The sequence below is a fragment of the Myotis daubentonii genome, chromosome 1 (assembly GCF_963259705.1).
Source record: "Myotis daubentonii chromosome 1, mMyoDau2.1, whole genome shotgun sequence".
In the NCBI taxonomy this organism is placed as follows: domain Eukaryota; kingdom Metazoa; phylum Chordata; class Mammalia; order Chiroptera; family Vespertilionidae; genus Myotis; species Myotis daubentonii.
In genome coordinates this window covers 188,842,811-188,862,133 of record NC_081840.1, presented here as the reverse complement: position 1 = coordinate 188,862,133, position 19,323 = coordinate 188,842,811, and the positions used below count along the sequence as shown (strand labels likewise).

At 41.1% G+C, this 19,323-nt stretch overlaps 1 protein-coding gene across 2 annotated transcripts in view; it reads left to right on the top strand.

Moving 5' to 3' along the window:
• Positions 1 to 108: 108 nt before the first annotated feature.
• MOB1B (MOB kinase activator 1B) overlaps positions 109 to 19,323 on the top strand; it is a 55,947-nt gene continuing 36,732 nt past the window's right edge. For both annotated transcript variants that reach the window (XM_059669182.1, XM_059669192.1), the window contains exon 1: positions 109 to 388. In XM_059669182.1, coding sequence (XP_059525165.1) covers positions 375 to 388 — 14 coding nt within the window. In that variant the 5' untranslated portion in view covers positions 109 to 374. The remainder of the gene's footprint in view (positions 389 to 19,323) is intronic.

The following is a 19,323-nucleotide window of genomic DNA, read 5'->3' as shown; positions in this document are numbered from 1 at the left end:
CCGTCCGTGGGCCGGAGTGGGCGCGCGTCGCTCTCGCGAGACTTCGCGGGGTGGGGGCAGCTGGGGGCCGGCGAGGAGGAGACGAGGGGTGGCACTGCGGCGGCGGCGGTGGCTGTTGTCAGGGGCAGGCGAGCGCCCTTTCCCCGCCTCCCTTTCCTTCCCCTCCCATTGAGCGCCTCTGGCCGAGCGCTCCCCACTTCCGCCCCCTCTGCGTGCCACTGGGACTCGCGTAGCCGAGCAAGTTGCGGCCGCGGTACCGCCGGCGCTGCCCCGCACCGCCTCTCCTCGCCTTCCTCTCCTTGCCTCTTCCTCCCGGGCCGCCGCCGCGCCCGAGGCCTCGCGACTACCGACCCGCAGCCCGCGCCGCGGCCGACATGAGCTTCTTGTTGTGAGTAGCTAGGCCCCGCGCGCCGGCTTTGTTCAGGCGACCTGGGCCGCCGCCCCCGCCCGCCTGGCCCGCGGCCCCCGCCCGCCTGGCCCCGCGCTGACCGGCTCGGGCGCTCCCCCCCCGCGGGGCTCCGGGAACCTGCCCCCGCGCTCGAGCGGCCCGGCCGCCGCCGCCGCCTCCCCGGCTCTCCCTGAGCACGGGGGGGACCCCCCCGAACCCCGAGCCCCGGCACACCCGGTGCCCGCGTTCGCATTTCTCCGTCACCCCGACCTCGCCCTCTGGGGTTTGTTTATTTGCACGCTCCGCGTGACCCACATCCGACGCGTGCCGTCGCCGGTTTCAGTCTCCTCCTGCCCATGGCTTTTTTTCTGGGTCCCAAGCACAGAGGATAGCGAGCCGCACGCCTCACCTCCCCACACCCCCACCCCCACCCCCCGTCACCCCGGGACCCTTTAAACTTCCCTCTTAGGTTTTTAGGAAGTTGGGGCGTCAAGTCCTGTGGATGTGAACACACTTAACGAGGCTGTTTACAGGTCAGGACGCCCTGGTGACAGCCTGATGGATGGAGTCTTGGGGTCTGGAGCAGCTCCTTGCTTCAAGTCACATGCTTTCCTGGAGAATATGGGCTTTATCTTTTCAGACAACCACCAGCTAGGGCTTGGGTGGTGTGCCCTAGGTTGATGAGGTCCCCTGGGGACTTGTTTTGCAAGTCATTTGTAAATGACAGCTTAGTTTAGTACTGGCTGTCTTTTCCCTCATCTTACTACAAGACTTGTTGGGGGGCGGGGGATGGGTAGGAAGATGGGATGGCCAGAGAGGGACAAGCCTCACGTCCCGGAAAACAGGACCTTGCACCCTGCAGAAGGCTTCCTTGTGATTCATCCATGTTTAATCTGTGGTTAGAAAGCTAATAAAAGCTGGGAGGTTGAAACCCACCCCATACACTCCTTCATTGTTGTGGAGAAAATATCATTTAATGAGGATTTTCTGTTCTGATGCTCTTTCCCCACCTTACATAATTTTTAGTCATCACCTTGGCACTTGAGTCCTGAGAACTTAACCCTTATTTTCACATGCTCATATCTAGAATGTTAATTCTTTTTAGAGTGTTTAAGCAAAATTGAGAGATCACAGAAGACAAACCTGCGGACATTCTAAATGCATAGGGGGCCTGGCTTTCTGTCATCTACCACATTTGAGGTTGTGAAGCCTTTTTTTAGTCTCATCCTAGAAGTTGAGTTTTTCAGATTCATGGTGATAGATGAGAGGACTGGGTGACTTCAGTCTTTGTTTTCTTTTCTTTTCTTTTTTAAAAATATATTTTTATAGATTTCTTACAGAGAGGAAAGGAGAGAGATAGATAGTTAGAAACATCCACCAGCTGCCTCCTGCACACCCCCTACTGGGGATGTGCCCGCAACCAAGGTACATGCCCTTGACTGGAATCGAACCTGGGACCCTTCAGTCCACAGGCCGATGCTCTATCCACTGAGCTAAACCAGCTAGGGCCAGTCTTTGTTTTCTATTTTAGTTTGAGTCAACATATCCAGGCATCTCAGCTTGAAACTTCTCATCTTGAGTTTGTTTGCATTGCTGATGTTTTATTTCTTCAAGAACATTACTAGATGATGTCTAGTAATGTAGACATCATCTCCATTACTATATCTTCAAAATAGTAAGGGAGATGATGTCCATGACTGCTGCTGATGAGCTTGTGTTTCTTTGAACTCAGCTTAATTGGTTGAAGCAGGGAAGAACTATATTTAGCAGAAATTTGGGGATGGACAAGGTTTTGGTGGTATTTTGTGAATACAAATATAATATTTTTTACATGGTTCAGTATTTATTAGCTATAGAAATTCAGTGGATAAGTTCATTTCTCCTGAAGCATATTAGCTACCATACAAAAATCTTGCCTATACACACACACACACACACACACACACACACACACACACACATTAGAGGGTTTGTACTGTTTGGGGTACAATTTTTCAGTCAGGTCGCATGTAACAGTTAATAGATTCTCAACATCTTTAGCCTGTGTGCTTAGCAATCCAAAAGAGTAATCCAACCTTTTTGGTTTTGGTTTTTGTCCACCATGACTTTTAAACTCTGAAGAAAAGACGTGGTAGATAAAAATTATTAGAACGTAAAGAACAAAGTTTTGGTTATTTCATCTGTTTATTTGGTATGGTTTTCTGAATATTATTTCTATACCATCAGGTGACCAAAGAAAATAAGAGTAGCAATTTAGGTGTTGAATAAGAAATATTTTCTTCCAGTTCTCGGAAGCTTCCTCATAAGGCGACTATATATGGATGGAACTCAGGAAATAAGGGCAATGCGAGATAGTGTTAGAAAGGCAATGACTCATAACTCATGAGGGCTTTTAGATAGAAGGAAAGAATTTTAGTTAAAAAAACATCATTTAGCGTGGCTGGTTTGGCTCAGTGGTTGAGCATCGACCTATGAACTAGAGGTTGTAGTTCAATTCCTGGTCAGGGCATATGCCCAGGTTGCGGGCTTGATCCCCAGTAGGAGGGTGTGCAGGAGACAGCCGAACAATGATTCTCTCTCATCATTGGTGTTTCTGTCTCTCCCTCTCTCTTCCTCTCTGAAATTAATAAAAATATATTTTAAAAAACATCATTCTTATGCCAGGCACTGATGTATAGGCATTGGGCATCATTTGTGGACAAAATGGATAAAATTCCTGCATTCGTGGAGCTCACATTAAGCAACTCTGTAGTGTAGTAGGAGGTCTTAAATGCCATGGAACAAAGTAGAACAGGGTGAAGAGGTTTTTTTGGATAGGAAGGTGAGGTAGATTAGGTAATCCCCAGAGGGTGTCCAGATAATCAGCAGCAGTTACGCCTTTGTGTAGCTTTTGTACAAATGCTCAGAATAAATTTGCACTGCATATGTAGATCTGACTGGGACAAAGCTGTGGTTGTGCTGCAAATTGGCCTCCATGCACCTTCAGATTGAGCTAAACTCCCAGATGGTGCCCAGGGGACCTTCACAGCAACCTAATTTAACTTTGTAGACTCAAATTTTTAAACACAGCTTCAGGACCTGCTGTGAGCTGTAGGCATTGTGCAAGAAGTGGGACTTCAGAGCTGGTAGACAGTTTATAAATAGTCCTCTATAATAGATGTAATACAGTCAGAATATGGAGCAGTTTGATTTGGGCTGAGGGAAGGTTTCATGAACCAAGTGATGGATATTTAATGGATGATATAACAAGTGTTCTCTAAAAGGGCAAGGGGAAACGGGAGATTTCAGTCAGAGGAAACATGGAGGCCTGAAATTGCCTGTGAATTCTCCATTTTCAGGTTTGTCCAAGAGGCTGTTGAATTTTGAAGCTAATTTTGGCCTAATTATTGTCCATTGTAGAATTGAAACACAGTCTCTTGACTTAAGAGTTTTTCCTCTTCTGACATTTTAAGCATATAAAATTCAGGGAAATTTAGGATCAGAGTGAGTTCTTAACAGTCATTCAAAAAGGGTGTTGACCCCTGAACGGTTTGGCTCGGTGGATATGGATAGAGCATCGGCCTGCGGACTGAAAGGTCCCAGGTTCAATTCCGGCCAAGGGCATGTACCTTGCTTGCAGGCACATCCCCAGTAGGAGGTGTGCAAGAGGCAGCTGATCGATGTTTCTCTCTCATTGATGTTTCTAACTCTCTCTCTTCCTCTGTAAAAAAATAAATAAAATATATTTTAAAAAAACACACACAACAAAAAAACGAAAAGGGTGTTGAGTGTTCTCTGTGTTTCTAGCATTTTTAAATTGCACGTATCTTCTAACTGATGGAATTCCACAGAAACAATTGACTTGGAACAGAGTTAAAACTAATACAGCTAACTTTAAAATGCAAGTCTGTAGGAAAGGTGGTTTAGGGATGAGAAGGAATATAAACCAGGCTTATTTCTGTATAAGAAGAAACAAAGAGATAGATTGAGAAAGGAAATATTTATTGAACATTATGCTACAGAGCTTCCATTTGTCTTTTCAAAAGAATAGCAATATAGTAAAGGAGATCCAGGATTTTGTTGTGTTTGTGTCTGTCTCTTGTTTTTCTGTCTACCTGTCTCCTTTCCTACCCTCCCTCCCCCAGCATCTTTGTTTTATGGCAAATGATTTTAGTGCTTCAGCATCTTTACCTGTGAAAAAAATGATTATAAAATAGCTAGCTAAGTACTATATGTCAGGAATAGCAGATGAAGAAACTGGCAAAGAGAGATTAAATAATTTGCACAAAATTATGTGGCTAGTCAGTGGTATAGCTGCCACTTGAATCCTGGCAAACTAGATCCGGAGATCTTGCATCATACTGCCTTATCTGTAATTGATAAAATTATATAAAAAGGTGATATTCAGATAGATCTTGTTTTTAGGAGAAATCTTACGTTACTAGGTATTAATATCTCAAATTGCTGGGATCACTTTATAAGGGTCACCAAGAATATAATGGTGGAAGAGAAAATAGAAACCTTTAAATTTAAATAATACTTTTAAATTATTTTTTTACTTCCATTTTTAATGTAAAAATGATAAACATGTTGGAGAAATTATGAAATACTGATAAGAAAATGAAGAAAATAAAATCACTCATAGTCACACCTTCAGGATAACTGTTATTTGTGTTTTATGTCAATAGTTATAATTCTGCAACATCATTTTGAATGGCTGTCAACTAAGTATTACCTTAATGGTTTTGTTATCTGACAGCCTGGTTTAATATGTTACGCTCTTTTGGTGGGAGGAGTGGAAGTAAGTATGGTCATCTTTTCAGAACTAAAGTTTGGAGAATTGCAGACAGTTGGCTGGTCTTAGTTTACTCACCCCATCTGATAAAGGATTTGCTTTTGTTTTACATTATTGAGTGCAAAACAATTGCTCTGTGATTACTTTCACCTTTATTGCCTTTTTTTTCTTGATGTGGTTGTAGAGTTTTTGTACCTTTGGAGTTTCTGATACATGAAAGAACATGTAGACCTTCTCTTCAATTGTATATTAGAATTGAAGCAGAATAGCTATGAATTATTGCATGAAAACGGTATCTGTTAATAATAAATCCTATAGAAAACTTTTTTTAACTCTCCTTCCCACATTTCTATATTTTTTCTGATATTCCTGTGTTTAGGACCATACCTCAGATGTTGGAGGATTAGAGATACTGAACGTAAAAGACCTCAGTAAATTGTAATTATGTGTGCAGCAATGAAGTCTAGTTCATTACCAATACTCAACAGTGTGGTGATTGCTAGTAGCTGTTACTATTTTTTATAAACATTCGTCATTTCTGATTACTTAAGTCATAGCCAATTTCTGTGGGTTTATTATCATATGTATCAGTGCTACTTTGATTTTCTGAGGATTTTGAAGGAAAAAAAAAAGACAAGCAGGAATTAGAAGATAAGCAAATATTATTTGGGTAATAGTTTAAGTACCTCATAGCCAAGTAGCCTTATTGTTACCATTATTTGTGATGAAAGATTGAATTTCTACTGCTATTATTGTTTTTATCTTTCTGCCTAAGTCCTTTTGTTGTTTTCAAATTGAAAATTGATGAGAATAGTTCAATAGTTATATTGGGTATTAGAAAGAATATTTTTTGTGTGTTTCTTTGTAGAAAGAGATAATGGTATAACTTAAGTACTTTCTTAGTATTTAGTAAATACTAAGAATAATTAAATAGAAGCAGGAGACATGAAGTCCTTAATAGCAACTTTTTTTTGGTTGTCTTGCTGCCCAGATCATGTTTCAGACAGAGCCCCAGCGTGACCTTCCCTCTCTAGAGAATTCTTCCTTTGCTAACACCCTGCAGCAAAGGAAGATTTAATTACTGAAATAGCTCATTGTTTAAAAACTCGCTGTGAATTTGATTTTTACTCCCAGATGCCCGATTTCAGTGTTCCTAATCTTACCCCACACTCTGCCAAAATATTCATCTGGCCTTCTTATTATCATTATTATTATTTTTAGTCTCACCCAAGGACACGTTTATTGATTTTAGAGAGAGAGGAGAGGGGAGAGACACAAACATCGATCGGTTGCCTTCCGTATGCACCCTGACTGGGGATTGAATTAGAAGCCTAGGTATGTGCCCTGTCCGGGAATCAAACCCTCAATTTTTTGGTGCACAGGACAATGCTCCAACCAACTGAGCCAATCTGCCAGTCTGGCTATCTTATTTTTAACTCTTAGGAATGGCACTTTTGAGTCAGTGAATAACAAACCAGTTTATCAAAACTGATGTTTAGAAACAAGTAAGTTGTGGTCTCTGCCTTCAAGAATCTTAAATTGGAGACTAGCATGTGACATGGATATGCTCCTCAATAATTGCTTTTAAATCATTAGTTTTAAGTCCACTGGCTAATGAAAATTCACTATTATTATTTTTTAAATACTTTTTTAATTGATTTCAGAGAGGGAGAGAAAGATAGAAACATCAATGATGAGAGAGAATCATTGATTGGCTGCCTCCTGCATGCCTCCTACTGGGGATGAAGCCTGCAACCTGGGCATGTGCCCTGACCGGAATTGAACCCAGGACTCTTTAGTCCGCAGGCTAGAATAATGCTAGAATATAATTTAAAAATTATTTGTCGAGGTTTCATCCACTGAGCCAAACCAGCTAGGGCGGTTCAACATTAGTGATGTCGCATTTTATACAAACTTCTTTCAGTGTAAGTGTAAAATAGTTGTATTTGGTATTTATAAAAGTTTAAGGTGTACCTAGTATATTCATGTATTGAAAACGGCAAGAGGTTTGCAAATGTTTGTCTCTGTGTTTTCGGCACGGGCCGCTTCTGTTGGATGGATTTTGGGGGCTGCACTGCTTGGTTTTGGCACTGCTGCCACTATCCACTCTAGCTCTGCATTTTTTAATAAGGTAAGGAAGTGGCTGGTATCCTTTGTCCCACAGGTAGAGATTAAAGTGGCCTGGAGTGGTGGGCAAATCCCAAGGTATAGGGAGTCTCCATATTATCATTCCAGCCTCATAGGTGTCCTCTTGCCTTGTCCTCCTCCACAGAGCTCAGCCATTTTATTTGCATCTTTCAACATGTATTTCTCCCACATCTGCCTGCCTTTGTGAATGCGGTTCCTTTTATTCTGGCTGGACTGCCTTTCTTTTCCCCACCCTCATTTCTTAAGTGTTGGAGCCAACTCTTTCCCTGATCTATACCCCCTTCCCAATTTGTTAGATACCATTTCAGTGTCCTCTGTAGTCCTTATTATAGCCCTCATAAAAAAATATTGTTCTGGTCAGTTTTCAGGCCTTTCTTCCTCATCAGAGTGCGTGACCTCTTTGAAGATGCACTAGTTTCAAAACTATTTTTAAGTTTCTTCCACCTAGTATAGCGCCTAGTGTATATTACACACAACTTTTAAAAAACCATATCAATGACATCTTCAAGTGTTTTCACAATGGTAGGTGGAGGTATGAGTGATTCTCTTCATTCTGCTCTAATTTCCCCCTTCCAAAGACTTCTGGGGAAATATGAATAGATGGTTCCTGTGCACAGAAAGGTTTGGGACACCTGTTTATTGGATTTCTATTTCACAATTTTGTAGAGACCTTGTTTTACCCTTCTTTCAAGGATTGACATATGCTTGGCACATGTAAATTGTGTTCCGGTAGCAGTGAATGAGAGTAACATTTCCCTCATCCCCACCACTGTTGCACTACTAAGAATAATAATCATGAGAGCTTCTTGGGCTTTTGTATTTATACCAAGTAAATCTTTTGGAAGATTCTCCCAAAGAATTTCTTTCTTTTGGCATAGAGTGCTTGCTTCCATTGCCATCAACCTTTTTTTCTCTTTTATTTTAAAAGAAAAAAAAATAGTATCTTTTATGTTAAAATTTAGAATGGAGCTCTAATAAATGAAATTTAAAAATTAACAGTCGTGTGAAAAGTAATGCTAGAATATAATTTAAAAATTCTTTGTCAATAAATGTGTTTACAGTTACAATACTAAGTTTTAAAATACTAATAACTTACTAGGAAAATATTACTTTCTCCAAGATGAGAACGGATTATAATCTGTAAAGGAGGACAAATTGAGATTTGTAACTCCAATCGAATTTCTTGTTTCTTAGTTATCTTTCTGATATTTTAATGCAGATATTAAACTGATAAATTAATGCAAATAATAAACATGTTTGGGAGGCATATGGCATACGTGGAGCTGTAAATATCCTATAGATTCCAGAGGTAGATTTAATTTTTACCTATTATTCTTACCAGATTTAGTGCTTTTCTCGTGAAGTCTGTTAGAGAGCTATACCAGGGGTTTTTCTTTCTGGATTATTTCAAGGTGGAGAATTTTTCCCAAAGAGTAAATAGTAGTATCCAACTGTTAGTGAATCTGAAGAATATGCCTTTATTATATCGTTATTGTTTTTGAGCATTTATAGGTTAAACTATTATAAGCATAAGTTATATGTTAGGACAACTTAGAACATTCTTTTTAAAAATTTTATTTTGTTAATCCTCACCTAAGGATATTTTTTCCCATTGATTTTTTAAAAAATTTTATTTTATTGTTTAAAGTATTACAAATAGTAGTACATATGTCTCCTTTTTTTCCCCATTGACCTTCCCCTGGCCTCCTTTACCCCTCCCCTCCCCCATTGATTTTTAGAGAGAGTGCAAGGGAGGAGGGGAGAGAGAGAAAGAGAGAAAAAAAATCTATGTGAGATAGACATCAATTGGTTGCTCCCTCATGGGTCCCCATTGGGGCAGTGGATGGAATCTGCAACCCAGGTATGTGCCCTTGACCGGGGATCAAACCTGAGACCCTTCTATACACGAACCAATGCTCAAAACATTCTTTATCATTTTATCAGTAAACTAGAAGCCCATCGCACGAAGATTTGCGCAATAGGCCTTCCTTCCCCTGGCTGCCAGCACCGGTTTTCCTCCGGCACCCGGGACCGAGGCCTTTGGTCTGGCTGCAGCAGAGAAGCCAAGCCTCGAGGCTAGGCTTCTTCCCTCTGGCCGCAGCAGAGAAGCCAAGCCTCTTCAGTCCTCAGTCTTCAGTCTTCACCCTGGCCAGAGCCACCTGTGTATGCAAATTAATTGCCATCTTTGTTGGGTTAATTTGCATAGTCACTCTGATTGGCTGGTGGGCGTAGCAGAGTGACACCAATTTGCATGTTTCTCTTCTATTTCTGTAGATACTCCATATAATTGTATGTGTGAGAAGTCCTCCTAGCCTTAAAGAATTTGTTCCTTTTTTTAAATGGCAGTTTGGATATTTACATTTCACTTAGTTAAAAGAAGAAACTGGGGAGAAAATGGGAGGATTTTTGCATTTAGTTATATGAATTTTTTCTTCTTTTTTCTCCTCTTTGATGCTTTTCACTCATTTGTGTTACTCTTTCTTAGTTTTAAATTTCAGGTATTGGGGCCACGGCATGTAACTCCTCCTTAAAATCTGGACTGTGAAAGTCTGGATGTTCTATCTTTACTCCTACCACGCCTACTTCCACAGTATCCTACTTGTACTATTTCCTGAACCTTTTGTGAGATCTGTGGTGTAAATTGGCTTGCTTTAGGATTATGTTTCCTTAGTTATGTAAATTAAGTTATTTATTTATCTACTTTCTAATTTTAAAAATTTTGTTATTGTCTCCTTTCATTCTCTTTGTCCTTATGGGGTTATGATTTTTTTAAAAATTCACTTTATTGTCACTTTGAGTAGGGAGTGAAAGCTAATGTGTATTTTCAGCTTACCATCTTCAACCATCACTCTTCAAAATAGTGCTCTTATAAGTACTAATCTATTTTATTGCCTTTCTGTAAGCATCCACAATTGTCTCTGAGTGAAAAAAAAAATTCTCACTTTGTTAAGCTGCTTTATGTTTTGAGTTGTCTTTGTTATTGTGATGTATTAGTTTGTAGTGAATCTAAAGGTCATTTTCAATGACTAGTTCAGTAACTTATTTTTTTTTTTTTAAATTAAATCTTTATTGTTCAGATTATTACATTTGTTCCTTTTTTTTCCCCCCCATAACTCCCCTCCTCCCAGTTCCCGCCCCACCCTCCGCCCTCACTCCCCACCCACTGTCCTCATCCATAGGTGCACGATTTTTGTCCAGTCTCTTCCCACATCTCCCACACCCCTTTCCCCCCAAGAATAGTCAGTCCATTCCCTTTCTATGTCCCTGATTCTATTATAATCAACAGTTCATTCTGTTCATCAGATTATTTATTCACTTGATTCTTAGATTCACTTGTTGATAGATGCATATTTGTTGTTCATAATTTGTATCTTTACCTTTTTCTTCCTCTTCCTCTTCTTAAAGGATACCTTTCAGCATTTCATATAATCCTGGTTTGGTGGTGATGAACTCCTTTAGCTTTTCCTTATCTGTGAAGCTCTCTATCTGACCTTCAATTCTGAATGATAGCTTTGCTGGATAAAGTAATCTTGGTTGTAGGTTCTTGGTATTCATCACTTTGAATATTTCTTGCCATTCCCTTCTGGCCTGCAAAGTTTCTGTTGAGAAATCAGCTGACAGTCGTATGGGTATTCCCTTGTAGGTAACTGAGTTTCTTTCTCTTGCTGTTTTTAAGATTCTCTCTTTATGTTTTGCTCTTGGCATTTTAATTATGATGTGTCTTGGTGTGGTCCTCTTTGGATTCCTTTTGTTTGGGGTTCTCCGCGCTTCTTGGACCTGTAAGTCCATTTCTTTCACCAGGTGGGGGAAGTTTTCTGTCATTATTTCTTCAAATAGGTTTTCAATATCTTGCTCACTCTCATCTTCTGGCACCCCTATAATTCTGATGTTGGTACGCTTGAAGCTGTCCCAGAGGCTCCTTACACTATCCTCGCATTTTTGGATTCTTTTTTCATTTTGCTTTTCCGGTTGGATGTTTTTTGCTTCCTCGCATTTCAAATCATTGACTTGATTCTTGCGCTCCTCTGGTCTGCTGTCGGGCGTCTGTATAATATTCGTTATTTCAGTCCGTGTGTGCTTAATTTCTAGTTGGTTCCCCAATATAAGATCGAGGGTCTTATTAGTTTTCGTGTAGATCTCATTAAGTTTATCGGCAGCTTCTAAACAGTTCTTGAGAGACCTTAAAAGTGTGGTTCTGAACTCTATTTCTTCCATTGACAATTTTGTCCTGTTTCTTTGTCTCCGCATTTTGTTATGCTTCCTTGGTGCACCCCCTAGTGGTCTTTGTTCGCAGTCTTATAGATAAATCTTGATTGTTGTAGCTAATTCCAGGGAGGGTTTGACCTCCAGGCCAAGTGGCTATGAGAATCAGCTGTGTCAGCAGTGAGAGAACTTCTGTCCTCTAGGGAGGTGCTAATCTAGCCTTTGCCTGAGGCTATCCGGCAAATGCCTCTGTGCAGGGCTTGGGCGGGGCGGGTAGCACAGGATCAACAGGGTGGGCCGGAGAGAGCAGTTATGGCGGCTCTCAGTCCTGTCCCCAGGGGCTCTGCCTCTCCGAGTCCCAGCACCCCCTGCAAAGCTGGGAGAGAAAGCTGCACTCTCTCTGACCGAAGCCAGACAGTCCCGCTTCTCCCGTTTGAGTCCGGGTCCCCAAAGACTCGCCCGGATCTGGAGCTCAGAGTCTGCGACTCCCTCCCGATTGAAAACAACAACCGCGCCCTCCGCCGCCAGCCCGCTCCGCGCACTCCGCACCTCAGAACTTGACTTCAGCACTGCGCCTCCTCTGAGTGTCCGTATGCGTTTCTCTTTCCTCCTAGTTGCAGGACCTCCACTCAGCCAGCGTTCCTGTGGTTCTGGGTGACGTCCCTTCCGTTTTTTGGTTTCACTTTTGAAGTAGTTGTTCAAAGCAGCAAACTCCGGCGTTAACCTATGCCGCCATCTTGGTTGTCTCCCCAGTAACTTATTTTTTACAAGAAAACAGGTTAATCCAAATTTGAGCTAGAAAAAACTATCTTTTATTTAATATTATTATTGGTCTTCAGTGATATTCCAGATTATTCATGTTATGCTTCTGAAGTATGCTTTAGCAAATCTTACTTAAATCTTTAATGTCTTTGACCTTAATTAGTCATTGGTAAAATTTATCTCTAAATCAGGAGTTATTTATATTTTATTTTCAAGTAAACAAACTAGCTGCATTTGAAATTAGATTTAAAGGAGAAAATGATTAACTTTTACATTCATGTTTCTAATATTTTTCTCCAGTTTCAGTAAATAAAAGAAATAAGGGCTGTTCCCATTTTTCAGGACATTTTATCAGATTTTATCAGTATCAACATGAGCTTCTTTATTTTCTTAAGTAAATTAATTTAATTCATCTAATTTCTTACAAATGCCATGGTTTTGAACTTTAAGGTAAATTATTCTACAAATATGATCAAACTCTTCTGTTGGAGTTATTATTTAATAGAAAAAGAATAAACCATAGACTGTAATCTATAGATTTTTTTTTTCATTGCGTAAAAGTCCTATACTTATTCATCCTGAATGTCTGTGTAGTTTTATACAGAAGAGTACATCTATAGGTTTAGAAAATAAATGTGGAGCTCAAAGATTTTAGAAATGAATGTTGTCGTGCTAGCCTGAGAGAAAGGAGTAGGGCAGGAGTTCTTTATCTGGGTTTATGAACAGGTTTTAGCACCTCCCTGAATTTCTGTATGCAAAATATGTTTCTTATTTCTCTAGAGAGAAGGTTTATACTGTCTTTCAGATTATCAGAGGCTCAAAATAGATTAACAACTAGAGGCAAAAAGGTTAGTAAAGAAAAAATTATATAAATGTTTAAGAACAACATGGGAAGTATTTCCATATTATGTAGCTCAGAGATAAATCTTAGTAGGCTCAAGTTCATTGCTTTATTTTTATTTTATTATGATTTACAAGCAGCGAATTGCTCAGATCTTAAGTATATTTTATTTAGTTTACACAAATGTATACACACTTGTATAACCCACACTCCTTTCAAGACTCAGAACTTTTTCATCACCCCAGAAGGCACTATAGCTTTTTACAGTAGAACCAAAGGCCATTCTTTGTGGGTCTTTGATATAAGTACACACTTCCACTTCACGTAGTTCTAGAAATTTCATTAGCTATGAGTAGCTCAGCTTTTATGGAAGAGGAACAAATAGTCTGTTATTGCCTACTGTTTGCACTTGCTGCCAATTTTTACTCAGACAACACAACTTTTGTAACTATGATGATCCTTTACTGTAGGAATGACACTTAGAACCTCAGCTTCAAGGCCATTAAAGAAATTAGCTCATGTCAATTATTATAGTTATTCCTGTTTCTCACTTACCCACAGTGATAAATCAACATCTGACATAAAATATGAGTAAAAGAGTTTAAACTTTCCTAAACATAGTAGTTCAAGGAATAACAACTTAAAGATCAACAGTTATCAGTTGCTGTATTACAGAGTAACTTCTGGAAAAATACCTCCGTGAATAAGACTTACAGTACCTGCTCCTAAATTGTGCACGGTAGTAGTGGGATCAGACAAGTTAACACAATTCGCATAGTTTGGTGAATACAGTAACAAAAGACTGAATAGAGCACTGCAGTACCTGGAAGAAGGCATGGTTAATTATTTAATGGATGGTCAAGAACAGTTTTTCTGAGATGGTACCTAAATAAGTTTATGTGCAGATATTGAGAGAATCAGTTATATCAGGCTATAACTTCTAATTTTTCATTTTAGTACCTTTAATGAGCCTTCAAGTGGGTAGAGACTAATCCAGATTTGGGGGCCTTCCTTGATAAAATAAATAAAAAACTATGATTACAAAATTAGGTAGCAAAATAATACTGAGATTGAGAAAACACAATTTGAAAATTTAATAAAGCATACAAAAACAATGACTGCCACAAAATATAGAAAAATAACATTTTTATTAGTTAACTGCCTGATATGATATTCCTTAATATTTATTTACATTTTTTGGATGCATACTTTTGACAACTTACTATGTTAGTACTAGTGGCCGGTGCATGGATTTGTGCACATTGAAAGGAAATTAATTAGAAAAAATATTTTAATATTGCTATTTGCCCTTTATAATAGAAGTGTCAAAAAAAAAAGTGTCAATCAAAGTCACTATCGACAATGACAGATCAAAACGCATGCCTGTGATTGGCGCCAGTGAGAGCTTTATATGTAAAGTACATGCGTGAGTCAACTTAGTCTTTTATATATATATACTAGAGGCCCGGTGCACAAAAATTTGTGCACTCGGTGGGGAGAGGGGGTCCCTCAGACCGGCCTGTGCCCTCTCGCAGTCTGGGACCTCTCGGGAGATAACGACCTGCTGGCTTAGGCCTGCTCCCGGGTGGCAGAGGGCAGGCCCAATGCCTAGGTGCAGCCCCTGGTCGGGCTCAGAGCAGGGCCGATTGGGGAGTTGGTGTGCCGCCCCATCATGCACAGAGCAGGGTGGATGGGGAGGTTGCAATGCCACCCTCAGTCACGCTCAGGGTAGGACCGATTGGGGGGTTGGGGCGCTGCCCCCTGTCACACTCAAGGCAGGGTCGATGGGGAGGTTGCGGCGCTACCCCCGTCACGCACAGAGCAGGGCCAATCAGGGCTGGGGCGCTGCCCCCTGTCATGCACAGAGCAGGGCCCATCAGGGGGGTTGGGGCTCAGTACCCTGTCACACACAGAGCAGGGTCGATCAGGGGGTTAGGGAGCTCCCCCTATCAGGCACAGAGCAGGGCTGATCAGGGGGTTGAAGTGCCTTCCCCTGTCACAAACAGAGCAGGGCTGATAGGGAGGTTGTGGCCCCGCCCCCTGTCACACACAGAGCCGCAGGGCAATCAGAGGGTTTGGGCGCTGCCCCCTGTCACGCTGATCCCAGTGCCAGGAGGCCTCGCGGCTATGCTGATCCCGGTGCTGGGAGGCATATTACCCTTTTACTATATAGGATAGAGGCCTGGTGCATGAGTGGGGGCCAGCTGGTTTGCCCTGAAGGGTGTCCTGGATCAGGGTGGGGGTCCCGCTTGGGTACCTGGCCAGCCTGGTTGAGGGGCTGAGGGCTGTTTTTAGCTGGTCACACCCCCTTCAGGGTGGGGGTCCCCACTGGGGTGCCTGGCCAGTCTGGGTGAGGGGCTGAGGGCTGTTTTTAGGCTGGCGGGTGACTGAAGCTCCCAACCTCTCCTTTTTTTCTTTTTCTTTTTTATTCTGGGCCAGCTTTAGCTCTGAGGCTTGGCTCCAGCTCTTAGGCCTCGGCTGCTGAAAGCAGGTATCTGGTTTGTTTGGGTTCTATAATCGAAACACTGTTTCAACTCCAGCTCTGAGATCCCAGCTGGCTGAAAGCAGGTTTCTGGGGTTTTGTTTAGCTTCTATATTTATAACAGTGTTTCAAACTGCAAGCTCAGAGGCTGGCAAGGCAGGCAGGGAACGTTGGATTCCTCCGTCACTGAAGCAAGCAAGCCTCATGTTCGCTTCAAGCTGCCTGGCTGCCGGCCGCCATCTTGGCTGGCAATTAATTTGCATTTCACCCTGATTAGCCAATGGGAAGGGTAGCGGAGGTACGGCTAATTACCATGTTTCTCTTTTATTAGATAGGATAGGATAAACTTGCTTAATTAGACCTGCTTTGTGATGTAGCTAAACTTTTTCCTGCCCGGTGAAGCACCCCAACTTCTCTTTCAGGTAATTGTCAGCAACACAGCAGTAAATATCAACACGAAGCAGATTATTATTGTAGATCACACAGGGAGCAAAGGGTAGAATATTTAACTGCAGCAGTGTTTGACTATATTCTGCGCAGTGAGAAAATCAAGTCATTTTCAAGGCATTAAAGTCTTACATCTTTTCAGTTGGGGCAAGTTTCTAAACTTTCTAAATCCCCATTTTCCTGCTAATGAAAACAAAATAGGATTCCACCAAGTCTGTCTACCTACTCTAGGACTTCTGTGAGGATCAAATGAGATGAGGCACAGGAAAGTGCTTCACAGACATTTGGTTAAAGTGTAAAACATTTGCACCTGGCTGTAAAGCAAGTCATGTTCCTGGGCTGAAGAAACTGCAAGGAGGCTAGCTGTTAGGGAGAGGAAGCCGGGCATTGCTACGTGATGTCATTATCTGGCACCCACAGCCATTGTTTCCGGGCTGCGCTGGGCTGTGGGCCGCATTTTACGTCATGAGGTCTCAGCAGTGTCAGCTGTGATTTGGTGGGCTGTCGCTCTGGGGTGGTGGCGGGGCCTGTGTCCCACTTGGGGGAAGCCAAGTGTTGCTTTGTTGGCGCTAGGTCTGCACTGCCATTTCTCTGTTAATGGCCAGTGTGCATCATGGCAGCTCCTGCATTGAGTATCTGCCCCCTGGTGGTCAGTGTGCATCATAGCGACCGGTCGGACAGGCAGAGGGACACTTAGCATATTAGCCTTTTATATATATGGATTTGTAAAGTTGGGTTACTGTTTTCTATAGAGAGAATAGAAAAATGATTTGCTTTTTCCTCTAATATGGCTTATCAAAATGTGTTTATTATTGATAGCTTAGAAAGGTTTCTGATTCACAACTCATTTTATTGGTAATGTCATGTAATATTTCAAGATGGGTTCCCGATTTGGGGAAATCTCTACTAAGTCTCTTCCATACTGTGCTAATAGCCTGTGGAGGTCATATCTGTATGACTCTGGTTGTGCACATTAGTGTAAATGATACCAGATAAGGCAGTGCTTGGGTGGTGGGAACACTCTTGAAAGTCATTCCTGTATCGAGACTAACAATGATCTAATCATGCATGAAAGTGATTATAAATTACATATACCTATAAAATGTAAAGTAAATATATCCCCTCCTTAACTTCCTTTTAGCCAGATACCCAAAATACCACATTAAGGAAGGAGGAAGTGTGATGGTGGGGGGTCAGAGACAGCAGTCTTAACTAATTGCAGTTAGCTTACTTGTGCAGTTTTCATGAAAACATGACCATGGGAACACATTGTTAGGACTTCTGCAAACACTGTGGAAGGGACCCTACCATTGAAGGATCCCTGAAGTTTAAAATATTAGCATTATAAGTCCAATTCTGCAGTCTCATACTATAATTTTTGTGCTTGGATAATTCCATTTGTTCAGTCGTACTACTAAACTGTTTGTTTAAAAATAAGATGTATACTACCATGCATTTATGTCCTATGCTCTTGTATCTGCTATAACTGGGCCTATTTTTATAAGCTGAGAATATAAATTTAGCAAATGTTGCCAGAATATTTGCTTTACCTACCAGTTTTGATCTGGAGTCCTTTATCAATTTAGCTCAACAAACATTGAAGATCTGCTCTGACCCAGGCCTTCTGTTAGGTTTAGGAGATGCAGTGATGACTTAGAAACAGCTCTTGTCTTTGAGAGACTCATGGTGCTTGTAAAATAGAGACACATGGTAGTGTCATATGTGAACACAGAGAAGGTGTCCTTAACCCAATTTAGGATATCAGGGAAGCTGTCTGAGGAAAATGATCCCTGAATTAATTCTTTAGGGATTACTAGACATCCAGTATAAAAAGAAAGTTCAGTCAAAAGTGTATGAGATAAAAAGGAATAGGCTGCATCTGATTTTAACTTTGTGGGTTTTTTTTCTAGTCAGGTTTGTTTTATTATAAGAATTTAACTTCAAAGCATTTAGAACACAAAACTGCTATGTCACTGATTTCATTGGATGCCTATGGTGTTACAGGTTCATATTTGCAGGCAGATATAGGAATCGTAGGCGAATCTTTGCCCTAGTGTTGGTATCTGTATCTGATGTAAAAATTGTTCCAATTACTGCCAAAGCTGCAGGCTTGACCTTTTATTGCACCCTTTATAATGGGCTGCGGTTTTGGATTAAAGGCCAGGGGAAAATTCTGCTCCTTTACTTTGAAAAAATAAAGTAATCCTATTATAACAAGGAAGTGCATATTAATTATTAAAAAAATAAAAGCTAGCCCAACCAGTGTTGCTCAGTGGTTAAGCATCAATCCATCCAGTCAGGGCACTAGCCTGTGTTGCAGGCTTGATCCCCAGTGGGGGGCAGGTAAGAGGCAGCCGATCAATGATTCTCTCTCATCATCGGTGTTCTATTTCTCTCCCTCTCCCTTCCTCTCTCTGAAATAATGGGGGGAAAAAACCATATTAAAAAACGAACACTTCTAAAAAAAGAAAATAAAAGCTACCTCTTCTGATTCTCTTCCCTCCCAGGGAAGAGTAGGAGCAGGCTTGCTTAGAATTACTGAGATGTCTCACCTTGAGTTTTTTTTTTTTAGTGAATGTTTAAGTAGGGCAGGATTGTAAAGGATCTAAAATTTAAAATGAAATGTTGGTGTCAGGGTTAGGAAATATCCCCAATTCATCTGTTACTTCTCTTGCTGCAGTTAGAATCTTTTAGATTTGTTGCACCAAATAAAGATGATGGGTCAATTCCTTCCTTTAATATTAAGAACAACTACTCCTTGCAATAAGAACAAGAGTTTTCTCCTCTTTCAATATCATTATTTAAGATAGTAAACACTTACTAGGTTTCTGTCCCAGGTTCTATATTAGGGTAGGTACTGCAGATCAAAGATGACTAAGACATGATCTATGTTCTTGAGTAACTCACAATCTAGTGAGAGAGAATAAGTAAAATGCAAACAAACATGAGGATATAATGTTTTAGATTGACTTTTTTTTTTGTAAATCCTCACCCAAGGATATTTTTCCCATTAATTTTTCGAGAGAGTGGAAGTGAGGGTGGGAGAGAGAGCAAGAGAAACATGGATGTGAGAGAGATACATCTATTGTTGCCTCTTGCACACACCCTGACTGGGGCCAGGGATGGAACCTACAACTGTGGTACGTGCCCTTGACCAGGAATTGATTCCTCAACCCTGCAGTCCTTGGGCCAATGTTCTAAACACTGAGCAAAATTGACCAAGGCTTAAGTTGACCTTTTATGGATTAATAGAAGTGTAGTAGGAGGATTGCTGTTGT